This window comes from Peromyscus californicus, unplaced genomic scaffold (genome assembly GCF_007827085.1).
Source record: "Peromyscus californicus insignis strain IS unplaced genomic scaffold, ASM782708v3 Scaffold_4__1_contigs__length_199733344, whole genome shotgun sequence".
Lineage (NCBI taxonomy): Eukaryota > Metazoa > Chordata > Mammalia > Rodentia > Cricetidae > Peromyscus > Peromyscus californicus.
Window position 1 is genome coordinate 55,417,250 of NW_026294562.1, and position 23,732 is coordinate 55,440,981.

General features: G+C 51.4%; 2 protein-coding genes across 3 annotated transcripts; both read left to right on the plus strand.

Annotated features, from left to right (window-relative positions):
- Positions 1 to 12,654, plus strand: Tsga10ip (testis specific 10 interacting protein). Its single transcript, XM_052712316.1, is given in 9 exon segments — positions 1 to 129; positions 1,647 to 1,786; positions 1,864 to 2,107; positions 2,109 to 2,577; positions 2,768 to 2,915; positions 6,835 to 7,005; positions 11,265 to 11,364; positions 11,456 to 11,574; positions 12,007 to 12,654. Coding segments are annotated over 9 exon segments (1,644 nt in total). The 3' UTR covers positions 12,131 to 12,654.
- A 1,397-nt stretch (positions 12,655 to 14,051) lies between these two features.
- Positions 14,052 to 22,980, plus strand: Sart1 (spliceosome associated factor 1, recruiter of U4/U6.U5 tri-snRNP). 2 transcript variants are annotated; one of them, XM_052712648.1, is made up of 20 exons: positions 14,052 to 14,426; positions 16,677 to 16,734; positions 17,089 to 17,144; positions 17,679 to 17,805; positions 17,912 to 18,017; positions 18,192 to 18,269; positions 18,356 to 18,455; positions 18,541 to 18,683; positions 18,795 to 19,001; positions 19,385 to 19,509; positions 19,592 to 19,725; positions 19,809 to 19,951; positions 20,292 to 20,465; positions 20,583 to 20,693; positions 20,910 to 20,997; positions 21,433 to 21,523; positions 21,631 to 21,766; positions 22,508 to 22,597; positions 22,694 to 22,815; positions 22,903 to 22,980. In XM_052712648.1, the coding sequence occupies exons 1-20, from the start codon at positions 14,114 to 14,116 to the stop codon at positions 22,919 to 22,921; spliced, it is 2,421 nt and encodes an 806-aa protein (XP_052568608.1). In that variant the 5' UTR covers positions 14,052 to 14,113; the 3' UTR covers positions 22,922 to 22,980. The 2 variants fall into 2 exon arrangements, with proteins under 2 accessions (XP_052568608.1, XP_052568609.1); XM_052712649.1 differs by lacking the exons at positions 14,052 to 14,426; positions 16,677 to 16,734 and having other exon boundaries at positions 17,115 to 17,144; positions 17,638 to 17,805.
- The last annotated feature ends 752 nt before the right edge of the window (positions 22,981 to 23,732 follow it).

A 23,732-nucleotide genomic window follows, 5' to 3' on the forward strand; every position in this document is an offset into this window, starting at 1 on the left:
ATGCTAAACACTGACCAACTGTTGGCCAGGGCCACAACGGAGAGACCAAGGCAGAGCACAGAGCCCTTGGTTCCAGGGACAGCCACAAGGCTGTTCAAACTTCTATCAAGCATCTCTCCAGAAGAACAAGTGAGAGAGGTGGGCACTGCCGGGGAACTTCCAACTGCCCAGCGGCATCTTCGGCCAAGAGAAGCTAGGGCTGGCTGAGGCTCTTGAGGAACCAGAAGCCTAGAGCTCAGGTCCCGGTAACAGTTAGGAAGGCCTGGAACAGGCACCGAAGAGGACAGATGGAACAGTCTGGGAACACTGCAGGGAGGAAAGAGCTTTTAGAAAACAGTCACTCCTTCACGTCTGTTGCACTAGGTCTAGATCCCTGTGCTGCACTAGGTCTAGATCCCTGTGCGACTTCCAAAAGAATGTGAGCTTTTGTGGTGGTTTTGTTTTGGGAGGTGGTGGTGGTGGAGGGTTGGTTTGTTTGAGGGCTCCTACCAAATTATCTGGGCTGTCCTAGAACTCCCAATGCTCCTATCTCAGTTTCCTGAATATCTGGGGCTACAGGTATGTGCCTTCATACCCAGACGTTTTCCTAATTTTAAAGAAGTCCAAACCAGGCATGCTGGTGCAGCCTGTCGTTCCAACGCTTGGGCAGTGGAGGCAGGAGGATCCGTAGTTCAGAGCTATCCTCAGCCACCAGGTGGGGGCACACACACTCGGGAGGCAGAGGCAGGCGGATCTCTGTGAGTTCGAGGCCAGCCTGGGCTACAGCGCGAGATCCAGGACAGGCACCAAAACTATACGGAGAAATCCTGTCTCGAAAAACCAAAACCAAAACAAAACAAATGACAACAACAACAAAAACAATATAATATAATATAATATAATATAATATAATATAATATAATATAATATAATAAATATAATATAATATAATATAATATAATATAATATAATATAATATAATATAATATAATATAATATAATATAATAAATATAATATAAATTAATGGGGAACAGTATGATAATCGTATGTACACAATAAACAAATCAGGGCAATTCTCATCTCTGTGTTGGGAACATTTGGACACTTCTCTCACAGCAGAGTTCAATGGTGACACATTTGGGATTTGAAAACAGTGACAACATGTGTGGGTCCCAGCCCCACTACTCACCAGCCATGTGGCCTCTGCTCTTGGAAGTGCAAGAGCCTACCTAACTCTTTGCCTGAAAACGGGTAATAGCAAGCCTCCACTTCCCTGGGTGTTTCTTTGGGAAGGTCAAATATGTAACTGCCTAAAGTTCTGGTGCCTATGTGTCTGCAGCTTTTGATTGTGTGTGTGTGTGTGTGTGTGTGTGTGTGTGTGTGTGTGCAAGTCGAGGTCATAGAACAAGAGGTGGGAGTTGGTTCTCTCCTCTGTCATGTGGGTCCCAGGGATCAAACTCAGGTTGTCAGGCGTAGTGACATTGCCTTCACCAAGTGAGTCACCTCCCCAAACTGGGTCTGCAGCTCTTGCTATTTGAACAGAAGAGGTAGTGAGTGATCAGGGAGTTTTAGAGACAGCCACAGCTGGGACAGAATGCCAAGAGAGGAAGCCCCTGGAGAGATGTAGAGTGGTACAGGAGCTGCCCTCTTCCCCTGTCCTGCCCAGGGGAGCCTTGGGAGTCGTGACAGCCTCCAGAGTCAGAGCCTCCAGCTGCAGAGGTCTCAGAGCGCAGGGCAGACGACAAGGAAAAAACGCAAGCCCCAAAGACGGAACAAGAAAGGACGAGGTTCAGCTGAGGCAGAGGAGTAAGCGGCTGGGGGTGGCCTGGGGGTGCACTGGGGACCAGGAGGACCCTCACTCTGACTTCTGTCCTCTCCTTCAGTCTCTTCAGTTCAGCCTCTCGGAAGCCTTCCTTCCCTTTCCAGTGGGCCTGGGAGAGCTTCATCATAGATGGCCAGGCTCTGCTTCAGCAAAGTTCCTCTGTGGTCCTGGGCCAACGATCCCTGCTTTTGCCCCCAGCAGCCCCCCAGCTCAAGTCCAGGCGCAAGTCAGTAGCCAGCCTCTCAGAAGACCTCGGCTTCTGCCAGAAGACAGAAGTGCAAAACCAGGAGAGAAGATATCAGCTGGGGGGCCGGGGGCAGCATTGCCCTCCCTCCGGGCAACTCAGAGAGCCAAGGGCTGGAGCCATGCAGCCAGGGTGGCTTCTGGCCACTAGGAAAAGGGTCAGGGTCAGAGTCTGAGGATGTCTCAGAGGTGGAAGGCCAGGATGCTGAGGGGACAGAGAGGGTTCTGAGCCCTGGGGAACTGCCCCAGCTCTCAGGGCAAGGCTTGACCTTGGAGGAGGAATGGATCTCAGAGGTGACAGAGGAGGAACACAGCGCCCCCCACAGGAGGAAGGGCAGCTCTCAACATAAGGGGAGGAATTCTGGAGAGAAGGCATCTGAAGAAAGGGAGCTGCAGGGTCCCAGCCAGGGAAGCAGCTCCAGTTCCCACAGCCTCCGAAAGTCGCAGAGGGGCAAGTCCATGGCCAAGGATCTGAAGGGGCCCTGGGACCTGGAGCGGTTACACAGGCAGTTACAGGAGGAATTGGATTGCGGTGAGTGCATCTGGGGAGCCTGAGGTCCCTGGAAGCTGTGGGAGACCTGCACTCAGATGGAGGGGTGGGGTGGCGGTGGTGGGGATATTTAGTAGAGGCTGGGGTGGGCTAGGGATTGTCTGGGTGCTGGTTGGGACTGCCCAGTGACCCAGGAGAGAGTGTGACCCTGACTTGATTTTCCTGTGGACAGGTCCCGAAAAGCAGACCTGGAAGGCTTTGCGGGCAGCTGTCCAGGCCTCTACCAGGAATAGGAAGACCCCTACTTTGGGGGATGATGAAAGTTTCTTGTCTGCCAACTTCCCTAATCGCACCTTCCATAAACGACAGCAGGCCACTAGGTGAGGAAGAAGAGGAAGGAGAGCCAGAGCTGAGGGTGAGGGTAGATAAGGGGCCAGTTTACAAATGACACTCTCTTTCGAGTTCATTTATTCTTTGACCCATTCACCAGGCTTTCTGATTATCCATCCATCCTGCTCTTGATAACGTCCATTGTCTGTTTGTCCTACTGTATGAACACATGACACTTCTCAGTCCTTTCTTTTCTTCTAGTCATCCTTCAGCCGATTAATGTAACATATATTGAGTGTCTTCCTGGGGGTCCTCAGGATAGGAGGGAGCAAGACTTGGGTCAGTCCCAAGAAGTTCAAGGTCTACAAAAGGAGATGGGTGGCTTAGGGATGTTTAGTTCCAGCTGCTACACTTGGGCTAGAAGAAGAGACCGCGGGCTCAGAGAAGCCTGGAGGCGAGGAGGCAGCTGTTGGCCAAGGGATGATGAGGGCCTGAACCAGGTGCCAGTGTGGACAGAGAGAAGGGGGCTCACTCCAGAGTTCTTTAGGGACTTGAGTGTGTGTGTGTGTGTGTGTGTGTGTGTAACTGGAGATCAAACCCAGGGACTTGAGAATGCTAGGCTCTAATATTAAGCTATATCCTCAACCATGCTATCTAAAAAAATTTATCATATTTATTTACTTACTGTCTACGTGTGCAAGCATATGAGTACCACAGCATAGGTGCGAAGGTCAGAAGACAACTTGAAGGAGTTAGTTCTCTCCTCCTACCACCTGGTTCTGGGATTGAATTTACACTGTCAGGCCTGCTATCAAGCTCCTTTATCTGCTGAGCCATCTTGCTGTCCCAGCCCTGAGATTTTTAAAAAAAATTTTTTTAATATGCATTTGGTGTTTTGCCATGGAACTGGAGTTACAGACAGTTGTGAGCTGCCATGTGGGTGTTGAGAATTGAACCCAGGTCCTTTGGAAGAGCATTCAGTACTCTTAACCTCTGAGCCATCTCTTCAGCCCGCAGCCCTGAGATTTTTAGAGTCTGACTTAATGAGCCTTGGGGACTGATTAGAAGTGGAATGTGAGGGAGGGGTAAATTCAAATCACTCAGCATTGTTATTATTTTTTTCTGATGAGGGGAGGTGACTGAAGCTTGGTCTCATGTATCTCAGGTTGGCCTTGAACTTACCATGTAGCTGGAGCTACCTTGAATTCCTGATCCTTCTGGATCCTTCTGCCTCTGTCTGGGTGCTGAGATTACAGACCTGCACCACCACCCTTGGTCACCAGATTCTCAGAGTACCCTCTATAACCCTTTCTTACAGATTTACTCCTCATTAGTTTAAAATTATGTGTATATATGGCTACATCAAACTAATTAAAATGTATATTATCACACATACTTTTTTTATGAACACCTAAAATTTAATCTCTTAGTGATTTTCAAATACACAGTAAATGTGTTGTGAAAAATAATAGTCACCATATTGTAGGATAGATTTGTTTCTCTGTGTAGTCCTGGCTGTCCTGGAACTCACTCTGTAGACCAGGCTGGCCTCAAACTCAGAGATCTGCCTGCCTCTGCCTTCCAAGTGCTGAGATTAAAGGCATGTGTCATCATGCCTAGCTGGTTTGTTTTTTATACTTTTTTAAAAATTATTTTTTAAGTTAATTTATTTTTACTTTGTGTGTGTGGGTGTTTTGACTGCATGTATGTCTGTGCACCACATGCATGGCTGGTGCATGTGCTTCATGCACAGGAAGGCCTGAAGAGGGCATTGGATCTCCTGGGACTGGAGTTGGTTATTAATTAGCTAGCTTTTAGGTGCTAGGAATTGAACCTAAGTGTTTTGGAAGAGCACTCAGTGCTCTTAACTACTGAGCAATCTCCCCAGCCCTAAGATTTATTTACTTTATTTCATGTGAATGAGTGTTTTGTCTGCATGCATGTCCACATACATGTCTGGTGCCCTTGGAGGCCCAGGAGAGGGTATCTGTTCCTTTGAACTGGAGTTGTAGATGGCTGTGAGACCCCAGGTGGGTGCTGAGAATTGGGCCTGGGTCCGAGCCATCTCTCCATCCCCTCTATACTGTTTTTATATTCCCATCTACTGTGTACAAGGGCTCCCATTTCTCCACCTGTCACCCATGTGGACGATGGCTCGCATTTCTCAATTGTTTTGTTTGGGACAAGTCTTGCTATTTAGCCACAAATACTATGTCTGGTACTAGCTATGCCCCCCAGTTGGCACTGAACTTGCTGTAATCCTCCTGCCTCAGTCTTCCGTGTTCTAGGATTACAGGTGTACATCACCATGCCTGACCTTTTGATCATTTTCTTTTTTAAAGTTTATTTTGTGTGAGTGTGGGTGTGTATGTATAGTCCAGGGGTTGGTTCTCTGGTTCTCTCCTACCACTTTGAGGCAAGGTCCCTCTCTTCTCTCTCTCTCTCTCTCTCTCTCTCTCTCTCTCTCTCTCTCTCTCTCTCTCTCTCTCTCTCTTTGGTTTTCCGAGACAAGGTTTCTTTGTGTAGCCCTGACTGTCCTGGAACTCACTTTGTAGACCAGGCTGGCCTCGAACTCAGAGTTCTGCCTGTCTCTGCCTCCTGAGTGCTGGGATTAAAGGTGTGCGCCAGCACTGCCTGACAGTTTAATGGTTTCTTATGACATCAGCATATGATATTTCCAGGTCTTTTTTCTGTTAAGATAGCTTTAAAGCCCAATGTGGTGGTGCAGCCTGTAATCCCAGTACTGTGGAGGTGGAGGCATGAAGTTCAGAAGTTTAAAGTCACTCTCAGTTACAGAAAGAGTTCTGGGCCAGCCAGGGGAATATAAGAAATGAAATGAACAAAATATGTAGCTAGAGACAGAGATTCCTAGAAAGGAAATAGAGTAGCCAAGGGAAAGACTTGATTGATGAGAGGACATTGGCCATGATATCCAGGGAAGAATGTTCCAGGTTTGTCTAGCTGCTATTCAGCTATCCACACTTTTTGCCCACATGTTCTTTCGACATTTTTATTCTTTCCCACGTATTTATGCATCTGACTGTCCATCCATCCATGTCTCAAGCTGTTAGGCATTAACCTAGCTGCTGTCAAGTAAAGTGGTTAGACATCTGGCCCTTTCTCAAAGACAGACACTGGGAAGGCATGTGAGCAATGCAGAAAAAGGAGGTGCCAGGCTGTGTGCTGGTCTGTCTCCTCGGGGCTCAGGAGGTGCCAGGCTGTGTGCTGGTCTGTCTCCTCGGGGCTCAGGAGGTGCCAGGCTGTGTGCTGGCCTCCTCGGGGCTCAGGAGGCCTCAGCTGAGCTCTACAGTGTTCAGGAGGAAGGCCTGAGCCAAGTGTTAAGAACTGGATCTCAAGCCGGGCGGTAGTGGCACATATCGTTAATCCCAGCACTCAGGAGCAGAGGCAGTCGAATCTCTGAGTTTGAGTCCAGCCTGTCAGCCTGGTCTACAGAGCGACTTCTAGGACAGTCATAGCTACAGAGAGAAACCCTGTCTCAAAAAACCCAAAAAACAAAAAACAACAAAACCAGCTGGGCGATGGTGGCACACGCCTTTAATCCCAGCACTGGGAGGCAGAGCCAGGTGGATCTCTGTGAGTTCGAGGCCAGCCTGGGCTACCAAGTGAGCCCCAGGAAAGGCGCTACACAGAGAAACCCTGTCTCGAAAAACCAAAAAAACAAAACAAAAACAAAAAACAAAAACCCAAAACAAACAAACAAAGAACTGGATCTCACTGCTGAAGAATAGGGTAAGGCCTTAAGGCCTTAAGCTGGTTGTAAGCCACCATATGCAGGCTCCAGGAATCATGGATTCCATGACAAATGCCATTTGTTTCCCAGGCCCTTGGCTCTCTGAGACACATACTTCCTCCCACAGCCCCTCCCCTAAGGCTTACATGTTCCTCTATGCTTCTCTGACCTTCCTTGAATCTCCTGATCCACCATAGACATCTCCCTTTCCTTCCCAGAAACCTGCTGCAGGCCTGGGAACAGCAGCAACTGGAGGAGCGGCAGCAGGCCGAGATGCGTAGGGTTCGGGAGCATCAGGTGCAGCAGCAGGTAGCTCGCTGTCTGGCAGCCTACACACCCAGAGGGAACAGAGGGGCCTTGGCTGCTCAGCGCAAACTGGAGGAGCTGAGGTAGGAGGCCAGGCTTTGAAGGGCCTGGCTGCGGCATGGCAGGGAGGGTGTGCTGGGTGTCAGGATGCAGGACCCCACAGAAAGCAGGCCAGACCCCTTAGCTGCATTTTACAAATGAAGATGCTGAGGCCCCTGGAGAAGGGCAGGGTCAAGATCATTGAGTTATTAATAGGAACCCCTTCAGATATTATCCTCAAGTTCAAAGCATTCTGCATAGAGTCATGATTTCAAATCTTCTTTTTTTGGCTCAACCTCATGACATAGATAGTGTGACGAAGTACAGTCATTTAAGCCGCTGACGGGAACACCTATGGGGTCCTCTCCATGCTTGTTTTCTTTGGCTCAGGAGATGTAGGAAGAGGCACCAAGGACTTGGCAGGGCTCAGATCACCTATGCTGAGTCAGTCTTGTTATGCCTACTTCATTTTTAAATTATTAGTATTATTATTTCTATTTTAAGACAGGATCTTTCTATGTAGTCCTAGCTGTCTTGGAACTCACTATGTAGAGCAGGCTGACCTCAAACTCATAGAGATCCTCCTATCTCTGCCTTCCTAGTACTGGGATTAAAGGCATGTGTCACCACACCTGGCTAGCTCAACTTCATAGATAACTTTACAGAACAGAGTGTCTTTTAGGGACATGTGTTGCCTCCTCGTTTCTCCTTGTAAGGAACTTTTTTGAACTCACAGAGATCTATCTGCCTGCCTCTGCTTCCCAAGTGCCAGGATTAAAGGTGTGCATCACCACTGCCTGGTAACTTCTTTTTAAAGCACTTCAGATGACAATTTGCAGAAGTCAGCTCTCTCCTTTCACCAAGTGGGTCCTGGAGATTGAACTCAGGACCTCAGGCAGGGCAGCCAACACCTTTACTCACTGAGCCATCTTGCACCTCCCCCACACATCTGTGCTTCTTTTGAGATAGGGCTTTCTATAGCTCAGACTGCTCTCAAATTTGTGGCAATCTGCCTGCCTTAGTCTCCTGAGCGCTGAGATTACCAACACCTGCCAGCATGCCCTGCTAGCTCTAGCTCTTCAGGAAGTGGTAAGAGTAAGGCCTATTCTCCAGCCAACAGGCACATGAGAAGGGTGCTAGAGTCTTGCTGCTTCCTGCAGGGTGAAGGCGTAGGTAGACCTTCCCTGGCGGTCTTCCTGCAGGGTGAAGGCATAGGTAGACCTTCCCTGGCGGTCTTCCTGCAGGGTGAAGGCATAGGTAGACCTTCCCTGGCGGTCTTCCTGCAGGGTGAAGGCATAGGTAGACCTTCCCTGGCGGTCTTCCTGCAGGGTAAAGGCATAGGTAGACCTTCCCTGGCGGTCTTCCTGCAGGGTGAAGGCATAGGTAGACCTTCCCTGGCGGTCTTCCTGCAGGGTGAAGGCATAGGTAGACCTTCCCTGGCGGTCTTCCTGCAGGGTGAAGGCATAGGTAGACCTTCCCTGGCGGTCTTCCTGCAGGGTGAAGGCATAGGTAGACCTTCCCTGGCGGTCTTCCTGCAGGGTGAAGGCATAGGTAGACCTTCCCTGGCGGTCTTCCGGCCTGCCTGGGGCAGGTGCCACAAAGGAACTCCTTCCCCATGAGATGGTCCAGTTTTACAACCGTGCTTCCCAGGAGGAGAGGCCAAGTAGAGGGACACTGTGGCAGGAGGTCTGTCATCCTGTACTTTGGAATGACAGAGGTGTTATCTACTGGCACCAGTTCTCTCTTTTTTCTTTTTTGGTGTGGACTTCCTTTCTGACAGAAATGACAGTAGATATCCAGCAAGAAGTTGGGCATAATGGTGCACACATATCATCCCAGCTACTTAGAAAGCTGAAGCAGGGGGATAGCTTGAGATCTGGAATTTTGAGTCCAGCCTGGGCAATACAGCCAGACTGTCTCAAAAACAAAACAAGCTTGGCATGATGGTATACGCCTGTAATCCTAGCATTTAGGAGGCTGAGACAATAGGATTGTGCATTTCGGTCCAGCCTAGACTACAAAGCACAATTCAGTCTCTAAGACCTAAACAAATAGATGCTTGGGAGACAGTTTAGCCAGTGGAGTACTTGCTGCATGAGGACCTGGGCTGAGTCCTTAGCATTCATTTTTTTTTTTTTTTTCGAGACAGGGTTTCCCTGTGTAGCTTTGCGCCTTTCCTGAAACTCACTTGGTAGCCCAGGCTGGCCTCGAACTCACAGAGATCCGCCTGGCTCTGCCTCCCAAGTGCTGGGATTAAAGGCATGCACCACCACCGCCCAGCTTCATTTTTTTTTTTAAATAAAAATCAACAAAGTGAACCCATGTGCAGCTGTGTGCACCCACAATCCCAGTGCTTGGGAGGCTTGCTGACCACCTAGTCTAGCCAAATTGGTGACCTCCAGGTTCAGTGAGAGACCCTGTCTAAAAAATATAAGATGGTTTTGCACAGTGGCACATTCCTTCAGTCGCAGCTCTTTGGAGGGAGTTCCAGGCTAGTCTGGTTTACATAGTGGGACCCTGTCTCAAAAAAACAAAACAAAAACTATACAGCAAGAAAACCTCAGGACATCATGCAAAAGGCAGTAGCCCTGACGCCGCTCAAGACTGCCTCCACACCTGGGACCACTGGAAGTCTCTCTTGATTGGTGAAGATTTCTTAACGGTGCTGTGGTCCTGGCATGGTTTTCCCAGTGGATGTTTTGAATTTTGAATTTCCTCCAGGAAGGAAGCTTCCTTCCCTGGCACCTGTCCTAATATGGGAGGGCTTTCCCACAGGTGTCCAATGTACATGCCTGAGAGCCTAGAACAAGTTTCAGATCTTGTCTGCTCATCCCTTTCATTCCTTCTGTGGGTTCTGCCACCTCATGCTGAGCATGTCTTATGTGCATTAACTGACAGATACCTAGTCCTGTGAGGAGTGAGGTTAAAAGGCAGTGTAACACTGGGCTGGGTGAGCAGACTTGCAGTCTCAGGTAAGCCAAGTTGGTCTAGAACTGTGTAGCAAAGGATAACTTCTGATCTTACTTTTGCATAATGGGTCTTTCTTTGGACTGCCAGCTCCTGAACAATGACACAGAGACTTTTTTTTTCTTTTTTCTTTTTTTCTTTTTTTCGAGACAGGGTTTCGATGTGTAGCTTTTCGCCTTTCCTGGAACTCACTCTGTAGCCCAGGCTGGCCTCGAACTCACAGAGATTCACCTGCCTCGACACAGAGACTTTTTATTAATTATGAAAGTTTGGCCTTAGCTTTTAGGCTTGTTTCCACCTAGCTTTTATAACCTAAATTAACCCATTTATATTAATCTACGTTCTGCCTCGTGGCTCGTTACCTCTCCTCAGTACTGTATGTCCAACTTATCTCTGTGTCTGGATGGTGAATCTCCCACCTCAGATTCTTTCCCAGAGTTCCTATCTCTGCCTGGAAGTCCCACCTATCCTCTCCTGCCTAGCTATTGGCTGTTCAGTTCTTTATTAAACCAATCAGAAGGTGCCTTAGGCAGGTGACGCTAGAGACACATTTTCACACAGTGTACAAAAAGATTATCCCAACACTTCTGCCCGATGGATGCTGGGATTACAGGCACGTCAAAGTGCAGACATGGAAGCTACAGGACAGGTCCGTGGGCTCTGGAGCGTCGACCAAAGCTGCCAGCCGCCACTGTGGCAAGCACACTGGCCTGCTGAGCCATCCAAACATCCTCAAACTGATTTTTGTAAAGAGTTTTTCTCCAGTGCAGCCCAGATCTTTCTTTTGTTTTTGATAGAGTCTCACTCTGCAATCCACACTGGCCTGGAACTTACTCCGTAGCCCAGACTGGCTTTGAATTCAGGCAGTTCTCCTCTGCCTCAGCTTCCCAAATGTTAGCCACCAGGTCCAGCTTTGGGAGATGTTCTTTTATTTGCAATAAGCTGCAAGAGGGGGAGAATAGGGAGATGATTTAGGAAGGGGGAGGCTGTGCAAGCAGGAGCTCAGGAGCCAGGGCTGGTCCCTCCTTTGGCCAGAAGGTAGGGTAAGCCCTGGATAAACAGCCTAAACTTGGGACAGGTGCTCGATCCTACAATTTTGGACGAGTCCCTGTGACCTTCCTGAGCCATCAGTAAAATGGGACAAATAAGTCCCACCCTAATAATCTCACACAAGAAATACAGGGGGCGGGGGGAAGAAATACAGGGCCAGAATGGGAATGAAATGGTTTTGTAAGTCAGGGGAAACCTTTATATTAATAAGCTTCAATGAAGACCGGGAGCCTCTGGCCTGGGGAGTGTCCATGTTCAGCTGCCCAGAGGCCCGTCTTTTTCACAGGCGCAAAGAGCGACAGCGTTTTGCTGAGTACCAGGCAGAGCTGCAGGGTATCCAGCACAGGGTGCAAGCCCGGCCCTTCCTGTTCCAGCAGGCCATGCAGGTGAGGGAGACCCCTTTCTTAATAATCAGAGCCCCACAGTGCCCCCAGCAGCCTTGGTGAAGAATAGGAACCTTTCTTTTTCTCTCATCAGACCAACGCCAGGCTCACAGTAAATCGGCGCTTCTCCCAGGTGCTGTCAGCATTGGGAGTAGATGAGGAACAGCTGCTGGCTGAGGCAGGCAATGCAGAGGGAATCGCCCAGAAACACAGGTGAGGTAGGACAAGGTATCCACACCAGCGTCTGGTCCTTCCAGTGTTCTCCATGTCACCCAGGAAGGTGGGCCAGTTACTGTTCCCACCTCCAGTATGACCAGAGGAGTAGGACCTTACTCAGGACACAGGGACAAATAAGCAGCAAAGCTAGTCTGGGGCTCTGAGCAGGCCAAGCAGCAGGTGCCACACTGTGACCCTATGCACACTGTCCCTGACACCTTAGAATAAGTGATCTGGTACAGAGCGGGGATTGTAAGATTCACTTCACAGTAAAACACAAAACACCTTGACACTGCAGGAGGGGTGTCCCTTCCCAGGGACTCACAGCAGCCCAGTGTAAGTTAGATTTGGACCCACAGGGTAAAAGGCTGCATTTGGGTATGGGGTGGGGTGCTATGGAGCCCATTGGCCTCCATCTGTGTCTTTAAGGAGCCACCGGTCATTTGGAGTAGATATGGAGCCCTCTTCTCAGAGCTCCCCAAAGATAGAACACACCAGCGACCAGCCTGGAAGACTCCCCTCTCCCACCCTGGAACCAGCACACAGTCCCTGAGATAAAAATTAAAGACTTTATGGCAAGTTCAGTGTGAGATTTCTGAGTGGAGTTGGCTATGTGATAGGGGAGAGGTAGTGGCATGTGGGTGGCCTAGCCTTAGCTGTTTCCCACTTAGGCTGGGAACCCTGGCTGCACCCCTTCTTCAGCAAACACATGCTGTCTCTGCTACTGAGGAGTGAGGCACCTGGAAAGCAATCAGCTGAGGCTTTTCCGTGCTTTCTCTAACATACATATACCTGGGGACCTAGAAATCCTAGGGAACAGGACCCTGCCTCTGAGGACTCCCAGTCTTGGAGTGGAGCTTTAAAGGAGCATGCAAACCACACCAAAACATGCCGAGATGTACTTCACAGGAAGCGGAGAGGAGCAACTACTATCAGAAGGGAGTGAGTGTGTGAACCTTTAACTTAAAAGCCCCTCTCGCTGAGCAGCGGTGGCCCACGCCTTTAATCCCAGAACTCAGGAGGCAGAGCCAGGAGGATCTCTGTGAATTCGAGGACAGCCTGGTCTATAGAGCGAGATCCAGGACAGGCACCAAAACTACACGGAGAAACCCTGTCTCGAAAAACCAAAAGAAAGAAAAGAAAAAAAAAAATCCCCTCTCCTCAAGACCAAAACAAAGCAACCAAACCAAACAAGCAATCAACTAGAGAAAGGGCTAGGAAAGCAAGACATGGTGGCTTGTGCCTGTAATCACAGACTGGGACCACATAATTATCGGCATAGCCTTATTTAAAAAAAAAAAAAATGCCGGGCGGTGGTATTGCACGCCTTTAATCCCAGCACTCGGGAGGCAGAGGCAGGTGGATCTCTGTGAGTTTGAGGCCAGCCTGGGCTACAGAGTGAGTTCCAGGAAAGGCGCAAAGCTACACAGAGAAACCCTGTCTCGAAAAACAAAACAAAACAAAGAAAAGAAAGAAAAACGGATATGCCAAATTTGCACTCAAGCCTGGCGTGGACGTGCACGCCTGAAATCCCAGCGACTCTCAGCACACGGGAGGTTGAAACAGAGGGACTATGGTGGGTTTGAGACCAGCCAGGGCTACCTAACAAGTAGCAGGCCAACAAAAGTTATATAGACCCTATCTTAAAAAGAAAAAAAAAAAAAAAAAGAAAGAAAAAGAAAACTGGAAACAAACAAAAAACAGCACTCAAATTTCACGGGGTTCACAGGCACAAATTCATAAAGCGTTCCTTAGCAGTCCAGAGCGCAGGTTAAAAAGGCCCAACCCACCAATCCAGGGAACGTGGGACGACGGTAGCATTCGCTGGCAATACTGGTTTATTGGGGTTGCAAGGCTAGGCCTTTGGAGCTGGTTTCTTTTTTCTTTTCTTTTTCTTTTTTTTTTTTTGGTTTTTTGAGACAGGGTTTCTCTGTGTAGCTTTGCGCCTTTCCTGGAATTCGCTTTGGAGACCAGGCTGTTCTCGAACTCAGAGATCCGCCTGGCTCTGCCTCCCGAGTGCTGGGATTAAAGGCGTGCGCCACCACCGCCCGGCTGGAGCTGGTTTCTTCATGAAAAAAACCTGCGGTATCTTCCAACACAGGGTGGTACCCCGGCCCCAGGGAGCCTACAAGGACATCACTGGAGAGGGGCCCGCCCACGGAGAGACTGAGAGCACCACGAGGCTATCAGAGTGGAAGGGAAAGGAGGCAGGGAAAGAGCCTCTAGTCCGGAGATGGTGGCTTAGTAAGATTCTAAAGTTCTTACAGCCCGAGAACAACTGTCTGACCCGAGGGAGATAAGGTTGCTTCCGTAGCCTCTACAGGTGCACATGCGCAGAGTCCACACCCGGCCGTCGGGAACGCGCAGTCTCGATCAGTCTTTCCCATGAGCCTTTGGAGGGTCCCAGGCAGGCCCCGGAAACAGCCGCTCTTAGTTTCCGGCAACAGGACAGCGGCGGTCGCGCGACCCGGAAGTATTCCCATTTTGCGTCGTCTGGGCTCGGGTGGCGGCCCGGCTCCAGACGAACGCACTAATCATGGGGTCGTCAAAGAAGCACCGCGGAGAGAAGGAGGCGGCCGGGACGACGGCGGCAGCGGGTACCGGGGGCGCCACCGAGCAGCCGCCGCGGCATCGAGAGCACAAGAAACACAAGCACCGGAGCAGCGGCGGCGGGAGCAGCGGCGGCGAACGACGGAAGCGGAGCCGCGAGCGTGGGGCCGAGCGCGGGAGCGGGAGGCGCGGGGCCGAAGCCGAGGCCCGCGGCGGGGCGCACGGTCGCGAACGAAGTCAAGCGGAGCCCGCGGAGCGGCGCGTGAAGAGGGAGAAACGCGATGACGGCTACGAGGCCGGTGAGGGCGGGGCGGGCCAGGGTCTTGGGGGTGCGCGGGACGGAGGGTGCAGAGTGACCTGGGGGCCTTCTGCCGCTTGTGCTAAAGACTTCCTCTGGCTGTTGGGGATTAAGGACGGACTCCCCTTGTTAAGCTTCATGAAGTCTGGGGTCAACTGTTTCCCTCTCCGTCTGACACTTCACAGTAAATGCGTTGGGTGGGTGAATGAAGGGAGGTACGAGCATGCACTGACAGAGGCGAGAGAAACCTGACATTGGGCGAATCGTGTTGGGCTCATGGTAGCGTCATGAAGCAGTAACACACGCTTGGGTCTGAACACCAAGGACCCTGTGCTGTAAGCCCTGTTGAGAAATTTGGGCTTTATAATGAAGATGGTAGGGAACCAAGGGTTTGAGTAGGGAAGTGCGTTGATTTACTTCATATTTTAAGAAGGTCACTGGGTTGAGAGCTTGCCAGAAATAGGACTAGAGACCCAGAGATTGGGAGAGAGGTCAACCCAACCAGGTGAAGACTGATAGTATGCATATTTCTTCGTGCAATGGGGTGGAGAGAAATGGACAGGTTGAATGGGTGTTTAGGAAGTGGAATGAACAAATTTAGTGCCTGGGCTGAGGATGGGAGAGTTGAGGAATAGGGAATGACTCCTTGAGTTTTGGCCTTATCGGCCTGGTGAAATGGTGTTCCTCTGTTGAAATTGCGTTTAGAAGATTAGCACATTGGAGGCAAGGGAGAATCACACAGTTTGGAAGAGCTTTGTGGTTGGTGTGCGTGGGAAAACCTACAGTTTAAGTGGAATAGAGTGATTGGGGCTAGTGTGTATTCAGGAAACCAAAGAAGTGCCCTAGAATGTGTGGAGTGAGAACTAGGGTCAGAAATAGAGCTTGAGGAATACCAGTAGCTCAACTGTGGGCAGAGGAACATACTCAAAAAATAGAGTAGCCAAATGGTGTGGGGAACCACAGTTGGGTCATAGGATCTGTGCGAAGACATAATTGCTGAGAGGATGGAGTAATTAACAGTGTCACATACCACAGGGCATCAAGCAAAAACCAGAACTTTTAAACAAAGGATTGTTTTTAGTTTATGTAGTTGAGTGTTTTACCTTCATGTGTAAATATACACCTTGAGCATGCCTGGTGCCTGTGGAGGTCAGAAGAGGCCATTGGGTCTTCTGGAACTGAGTTAAATGGTTGTGAGCTGCCATATAGTATTGTGGGAACCAAACCTGGGTCCTCTGTAAGAACAGCAAGTGCTCTTATCCACTGAGACATCTCTCCAGCCCTCAAATTGAAACTTTTTGAAAATAACCTGCTAATTGGAAAAAGGGAGACTTGGGGCTTCAGAGTTTATTTAGAAAATGGGGTCCAGGGCTGGAGAGATGGCTCAGCGGTTAAGAGCACTGACTGCTCTTCCAGAGGACCCAAGTTCAATTCCCAGCAACCACATGGTGGCTCACAACCACCTGTATTGAGATCTGGTGCCCTCTTCTGGCCTGCAGGGATACATGCAGACAGAACATTGTATACATAATAAATAAATAAATCTTAAAAAAAAAAAAAAAAAAGGAAAGAAAATGGGGTCCAGAGCCTAGGTGGAGGAGGAAGGGACCTGTTGGGTTTAAAGAACAGGAGATGCGCTGTGTGTAGTGTGTGTCAGGGTGACTTTGGGTGTCCTGGTGGTGTCTTTCTCTGTGTGGTGTTTGTTGAAGTTCTCTCCTGTTTGTGGGGTGGGTAGAGCAGGTCCAGAGTGTTTACTTACCTATGTTCACAACATCTGGCATGGAACACACATTAGTAAGTATTCCTTGACTGCATACACTGCTGTGAGCAGAAAGTACCAGGGATGACAAACCGTGCTGTGCAGTTAGTTTTAATTCTGGTCAGTAATTGACCAGGGCTTCATGGAGGAGATGATGTTTGATCTTTACTAGAACTGTATGAGGACGAGCAGAAGGGACAGTGGAGGCTGAAGGTGGGGTGTGAGATTTGGAGTGGCCCAGTGAGGGATGCGGAAGAGGAATCGCTTGGGTCAGAAAGAAGGGTTTTGGAAGAGGCAGTGTTGATAGCCAAGGGCCTGGGTAGCAGCTGCTGGGGAGCTCAGGGAGGGGGAAAGAAGGCTGCTGTTTTCTAGTGTCATCTGCCCAGGTGCTGGTGAGGGGCCCTTGTCTTCCACCTTGCAGCTGGAGCCCACAGTGTTGCTTCTTGGTCCCATGTTCATGGGTCCCTTAAGCCATGCCTCTTATTGTTCTAGCTGCCAGCTCCAAAACTAGCTCTGGAGATGCCTCATCACTTAGCATTGAGGAGACCAAGTGAGTAGCCCGTATGTTGTCCTATTTTTCCTCTGAGACTGGTTGCACCTGGGGCTGTCACCCACAGAAACTTTTCCCCTCTAAATGGAGCCAATTAGAGTTGGAATGGCCAGCCAACCAAGGGAGCTACAGTGGAGGAAATTGAGACCCAGGATGAAGGATGGGCTCCTCCTGTTAGGCATTCCCTGATCTGGAAGCCCGTGTCTTCATGCCCTAGGCTGCAGGGATTAGGGCCTGTGCGTATGGCCCTTAGAACTACTCGTTCTCACCTTGTCTCCACCTCCTGCCGATCTATAAATGCCCTGTTGCCCCATTTCTTAGGTAAACCCTAATACTGCTATCTCTTGTCTTCAGTAAACTCCGCGCAAAGTTGGGGCTGAAACCCTTGGAGGTCAATGCTGTCAAGAAAGGTGAGTGTGAGGCTGGGCTGGGGCATCTAAGTGGGAAGAAAGTGGGGATTAGCTAGCAGAGACAACTCCATTTAGTAGCCTTATGTGTGTTTTCTCAAAGGACCAAGACTTTTCTTTGTGTCTTAGTGGGGATCTGAGATGTGCTTTTCCTGTGTGACCTTGGCACCTTCACCCAGGCTAAGGGATATGCACAGTGCTGTAGGCTGTTGCTTTCTTTTTTAAAACAGACATGCAAAAAAAACAAAAACCAAAACCCAGAAAACAAAAAAACCCATGCACACCAAAAAACAAACTGACAGAAAAAAACCCACATGACTTGAGAAGCTTTGGAAGGCATAGAGGGGCGGGTTCCTGCCATACTATGTGGAGGGACAAAAGTGGAGGGTTGGGGTGAGGTAGGAATAGGGACATGAAAGTTCTTCCCCCTCTCCGGCCCCTTCTGGCCCCTGGGCTGGAAGGGGCAGGGTGAGTGGCTCCCTCCTCTCCCCACCAGCCATGGGCAAGCATAGCCTTACGTCTGGGCCCCCCTTCCAGAGGCGGGCACCAAGGAGGAGCCCGTGGCAGCTGATGTCATCAACCCCATGGCCTTGCGACAGCGTGAGGAACTACGGGAGAAGCTGGCAGCTGCCAAGGAAAAGCGTTTGCTGAACCAAAAATTGGGGTGAGGGTTTTCTGGCCAAGCAGGGAGACGCTCTTCATTGCTTCCTTGCCCTGGGTCAGGCCGGGAGAGCACGTCTGGGCTCCTCCTAAGTGTTCTCCCTCCTCAGGAAAATCAAGACTTTGGGAGAGGATGACCCCTGGCTGGATGACACGGCAGCCTGGATTGAGAGGAGCCGGCAGCTGCAGAAAGAGAAGGACCTGGCAGAGAAGCGGGTGAGGACACCTGGCCGTGTAGGCCAGCTGCCGCGGTGCCCTGTGCTCAGGGGCCTTTGGGTTCTCCACCGTCCCACTGCAAAGCCTGTCCTTTTGCATAGCTGCTTGGTAGAGTCGTGGGTGGTTTTTGGTCACCGAGGGTAAGGTCACTGGTCACCCTTCCTTTCCCCATAGGCCAAGCTACTAGAGGAGATGGACCAAGAGTTTGGCGTCAGCACTCTGGTGGAGGAGGAGTTTGAGCAGAGGCGACAGGTGAAGCTGCAGCATCCAGAGACCTTGTGGGCATCCCAGGGTTGGGTGCGTTCTGGCTTCTGACTTGGTGGATTCTTTGCCTGTAGGACCTCTATAGTGCCCGGGACTTGCAAGGCCTCACTGTGGAACATGCCATCGATTCCTTTCGAGAAGGGGAGACTGTGGTTCTCACCCTCAAGGACAAAGGTGAGCTGAGCTGGTTACTCCTGTGGGGTGTGGACACTGGTAAGCTGGGGCAGGTGGGAGCTGTGCCGTCTCTGCTCTGTTGCAGGGGTACTACAGGAGGGGGAGGACGTGCTGGTGAATGTGAACATGGTGGACAAGGAGCGGGCAGACAAGAATGTGGAGCTTCGGAAGAAGAAGCCCGACTACCTGCCCTATGCGGAAGATGAGAGTATTGATGATTTGGCACAGGTTTGCTTGTGGGGCAGCTGCCGGGGCAGATGGTGTGTGGTGCTAAGAAATCCACAGTTCCATGGCTTCCCAAGGGTTGACCTAGGTCCCAGCCACCCTCTTGTCTTGCAGCAAAAACCCCGCTCTATCCTGGCCAAATATGATGAGGAGCTGGAGGGCGAGCGACCACATTCCTTCCGTTTGGAGCAAGGTGGCATGGCTGATGGACTGAGGGAGCGCGAGCTAGAAGAGATCCGGGCCAAGCTACGGCTGCAGGCTCAGTCTCTGAGCTCTGTAGGGCCCCGACTTGCCTCTGAGTACCTAAGTCCTGAAGAGATGGTGAGCCTCTCTTTGCCTTGTGCTAGGACAATTGTGCCTCCTCTGGTCACAAGCTGCCAACGTGAGCTTGGGAGGGAAGCTGAGTGTTGGCATAGTCGCCCTTGTTCCAGGGTGAGCTGTAAATGGCAGCCCAAGGAAGTGCTAGTGTTCATGGACAGGGACCGTTGAACCAGATGGGCCTGTGTTTATGTTCAGTTCTGTCCCCAAACCAGCTTGTTCTTGGGTGAGTCACTTAACAGCCTGGGGCACCCGTGTGGAATGGTGATGCCAGCAGCCACCTTGGAGGCTTGCTGTGAGGAATAATAGGAACATGGAGGTAGTTGTTGTCTGGGACTTTGGGGGCCTGCATGCTCCATCCCACTCCTCTGTGCTCCTCTCTGAAGGTGACCTTCAAAAAGACCAAGCGGAGGGTGAAGAAAATCCGAAAGAAGGAGAAGGAGGTGGTCGTGCGGGCAGATGACTTGCTGCCTCTTGGGGACCAGACTCAGGATGGGGACTTTGGATCCAGGTGTGCTTGAGCACGTTGGTGGGTATGAGGGTTGGGCTAGCCTAAAGGAACACCATTCACTGAAGGTATGCCATTCTCCTAGGCTTCGGGGCCGGGGTCGGCGTCGAGTTCCTGAGGTGGAGGAGGAGGCCCTGGAGGATGAGGAGAAGGACCCTGTGGCTCAGCCCCCACCATCAGATGATACTCGAGTAGAGAACATGGATATCAGTGACGAAGGTTCGGGGCTGGCTAGCGGGGAGCGGGGTGGGTCTGTGGGCCAAGGAGGTTGTGTGAGCAGGTGTCCTCCATGTTTCCACCAGAGGATGGGGGAGCCCTTCCATCAGGGTCCCCAGAGGTGCTGGAAGAAGATGAAGCAGAGCTGGAGCTGCAGAAGCAACTGGAGAAGGGGCGCCGTCTGCGGCAGCTGCAGCAACTGCAGCAGCTTCGAGACAGCGGTGAGAAGGTGAGGCTGGGCATGGAAGTTGACGTGTGGTTTGGGACCTGTCATTACAGGCAGCACTCACATTCCCTTAGGAGTCTCCTGTGTTTACATTTGGTTAGGACCAGATTTCTGGATTTCATGGGTAACTCCAGTGTGGTACTGATTCCATGGCTAGTAGGGAGCCATTGGTGGGTTTGGACAGAGTGCACCTACAGAGATTAGAGCGGACACAGTTGGACGATCCATTGTGGGTTGTAGGAATAGCTTGTTTATTGCCACCAGGGAGGACCTGTGGGTTCTTGAGTCTTTGTGGTATCACCCCAGAAACTTGGGGTCTGCCCACAGCCACTCCCTCCCCTAGGTGGTGGAGATTGTAAAGAAGCTGGAGTCTCGCCAGCGTGGCTGGGAGGAGGAAGAGGACCCTGAGCGGAAGGGGGCCATCGTGTTCAATGCCACCTCCGAATTCTGCCGCACGCTGGGGGAGATCCCCACCTATGGGTTGGCTGGTAACCGGGAGGAGCAGGAGGAGCTCATGGTGGGTCCCGCTGTTCCCCTGGCCTGCTATCTTTAGGGTGGTGCCTTCTGGTCCAGTGCTCAAAGGTCTGAGGGGGGGGCTGGGGCTGCCCATCCTGACCCTGACTCCTGGTCCCAGGACTTTGAAAGGGATGAGGAGCGCTCGGCCAATGGCGGCTCCGAATCAGATGGGGAAGAGAACCTTGGCTGGAGCACCGTCAACCTGGATGAGGAGAAGCAGCAACAGGATGTGAGCACTGAGGGGTTTGTGGGTGTGGGGACCCAGGCTAGTTGTCCAGTGTCCAGAGCCTCCACCCACGTAGGAGGGGTACTAAACCTCCAAGAGCCAGCTGGAGAGTCAGTTAAACTGGTCTCCTAGTCTGGCACCTGCTGGCCACTGGGTAGAAGAGGTGGGGTGACCTGCTCACGCTTCCTTCTTCCTCCTCCCCACATTTCCCCACTCTAGTTCTCTGCTTCCTCTACCACCATCCTGGATGAGGAGCCCATCGTGAACAGAGGGCTGGCGGCTGCCCTGCTCCTGTGTCAGAACAAAGGTGGGGCCCAGGCTAGGAGCCTTGGCAGTCTGGGTGCTGTAGCAGGGCAGGGCTGGGCGGGTGACTGTGGGTACAGCATGGCGTCCTTGGCTCTGCACCGCTGCCTCTTCCTTCCTCTCAGACTCAGAAGGAGCACCTGTTCCTCTTCTGTGCCTTCAAGGCTCTGAGTCCTTGAAGAAGTGTGCTGAGCTGAACAAATAACCCTGGGGTCCAGATCCCAGCTGTGCTGTCTCCTTGGGGAGGTGCCCATCTCTCATGTCTCTTTTCTTGGTCTGTAAACCAGACACGGCATGTTTACATCCTGAGCAGGGCTCTGAGGGACCCTTAGCACTCATGAAGCTGGGGCCCCGGGCCTACTCTCCTCGGGCTGTCTTGGGGCTGTCTGCCTGAGGCATAGCAGATAGCCCCTGGGTGTCACAACTTCTCTGTCCTCAGGACTGCTGGAGACCACAGTACAAAAGGTGGCCCGGGTGAAGGCTCCCAATAAGTCTCTTCCCTCAGCTGTGTACTGCATCGAGGATAAGATGTGAGTCTGGCAGTGAGGGCAGGAGGCAGGGGCACGTGTGAACAGGCCTGTGAACACGAAGCAGCAGACAGCAGGCAGCTCACATTGAGCCCTCTGCCTTGATCTAGGGCAGTCGATGATAAGTACAGCCGGCGTGAGGAGTACAGGGGCTTCACCCAGGACTTCAAGGAGAAGGACGGCTACAAGCCTGATGTGAAGATTGAGTATGTGGACGAGACGGGCAGGAAACTGACCCCCAAGGAGGTGAGCAGCGTGCTGTGAAGATGGGGCCAGGTCAAGGGTGACTAGGTCAGGATGCAGCCAGGCCCCCTCCCCCCAGCAAGGCAGAACAACACTGCACAGGTCTGACTGCCTACCAGTGGGGCCTTGTGAGGTGACAGAACCCTGTCTCTGTTGCTGACGGTGGTGGGCACAGCACAGCAGTCTCCACGGGCTGTCAGGAAGGCTTGACACCCGTGCTGCCTGCCATACCTGAAGCCGAGCCTGAGGGTACCCAGCTCCCGACTCGTCCCTCTCTGTGTACAGCTCCACATTTGCTGGGTTCAGCCCCAGCTCCGAGAAGCAGGTCTCACCCGGATTCCTAGCACTCAGGTTGCACACAACCCATATATGGTTCCCGAGTCTGGGTCCATGTCCCATCCTCTGCCCTTCTTTTTTTAAATTTTATTTACATTTTATGTATGAGTGCTCCGCATGTATACCTGTGTGCTGGAAAAGGGCACCAGATCTCATTACAGATGGTTGTGAGCCACCATGTGGTTGCTGGGAATTGAACTCAGGACCTCTGGAAGAACAACCAGTGTTCTTAACCACTGAGCCATCTCTCCAGCCCCCTCTTCTCTTTCTGTCCCTGTGGAGCCTAATCCTGGGTTGGGAGAATCAGCACTGCCAGTCACAGCTGCGAGGCTCCCAGTGGATGCATGTGGCTCTGGTTTGGCCTGGCCTGGCAGTTCTGATGCTCATGCTCATGTTCTGTATCCCCAGGCCTTCCGGCAGCTGTCTCACCGCTTCCACGGCAAGGGTTCAGGCAAGATGAAGACTGAGCGGCGGATGAAGAAGCTGGATGAGGAGGCGGTGGGTCTCCGGAGGTGGGGGGGGTCTGTATTTTTGGGTGCTGTAGGATGATATACTGGGCCTGCTCCCCTGTGCTGACTTACCCTGGCCTCACAGCTCCTGAAGAAGATGAGCTCCAGTGATACACCCCTGGGCACTGTGGCATTGCTCCAGGAGAAGCAGAAGGCCCAAAAGACACCATACATCGTGCTCAGTGGCAGCGGCAAGAGCATGAATGCGTGAGTAGGAGGCCTGGCTGGGGCTGGGGAGGAGTACTCCACTTCCGCCTCCATCTCACACCCCTCTTTGCTCTCTTCTCCCTGCAGGAACACCATCACCAAATGAAGCCGCCTTCCTCCCTGCCCTCCCAGATATGTTAAATAAAGTCCCCTCCTTATTTTTTCCTTCCTGGTCATGCTCAGTCTAAGATCAGACCTAGGAAGCAAGGCAGGCTGGGCCTCAGTTCATGGTCAGTTCCGTGACCTGGCAAGTTAGTGAACCTCTTTCAGCCTCAGAATTGCCATTTGAGCAGTCAGAATACCTGTTTCATATGTGAGGCTTCAGTGAACCCATTCACATTCACTGATTATATAGGAGCAAGATGGGGCTGATCCTTGAGCCTGTGTGATTTGAAATCTGGTAGGTGAACAGAGGTGACGAGGGGGAAACCAGCCTATGCCCTTAAAGGACATTCCTCTGTAGGAGCTGACTCAGCTGGAACAGAAGCCCCTCACCTCCACCTAATGGTGTGTGGTCCCTATCCACCTTAGCTTCACTGGCTACATCATCCACAAGGTGGTTGTTTGTAGAGACTTGGTCACATGGGTGTTGCTGGGGCTGGATAACCCACTACCCTGTAACTTCTCTGATCACATAGTTTTCAGAGTGCCCAGCACTGCTTAGCCTTCCTGGCAATGTAGAGACGCCACCTCCTGTCACCTATGCTACCATGTCCTTTGTGGAGTCACGGGAGTCACCTCAGGACTGGGCTGGGAGTTAGCTTGAGTGTACTTATGCACAAGGGCTGAGCCCAGTGCCTTGGGAGATGCCTCCAGCTGTCCCTGGAAAGACTGGTTTCCTGGGAAGGAGCTGTAGAGGAACCCCAGCCTACCATAGACTTGTGAGATACCCTCCGCCTTCTATGGATGGCCACAAG

Bases quoted from the DNA above. Each gene is read 5' to 3' on its own strand.
- Sart1 (XM_052712648.1), top strand. From the start codon at position 14,114: ATGGGGTCGTCAAAGAAGCACCGCGGAGAGAAGGAGGCGGCCGGGACG. The intron at 20,466-20,582 runs GTGGGTCCCGCT...TCCTGGTCCCAG, and splicing joins AGGAGCAGGAGGAGCTCATG to GACTTTGAAAGGGATGAGGA. The intron at 21,524-21,630 runs GTGAGTCTGGCA...GCCTTGATCTAG, and splicing joins TACTGCATCGAGGATAAGAT to GGCAGTCGATGATAAGTACA.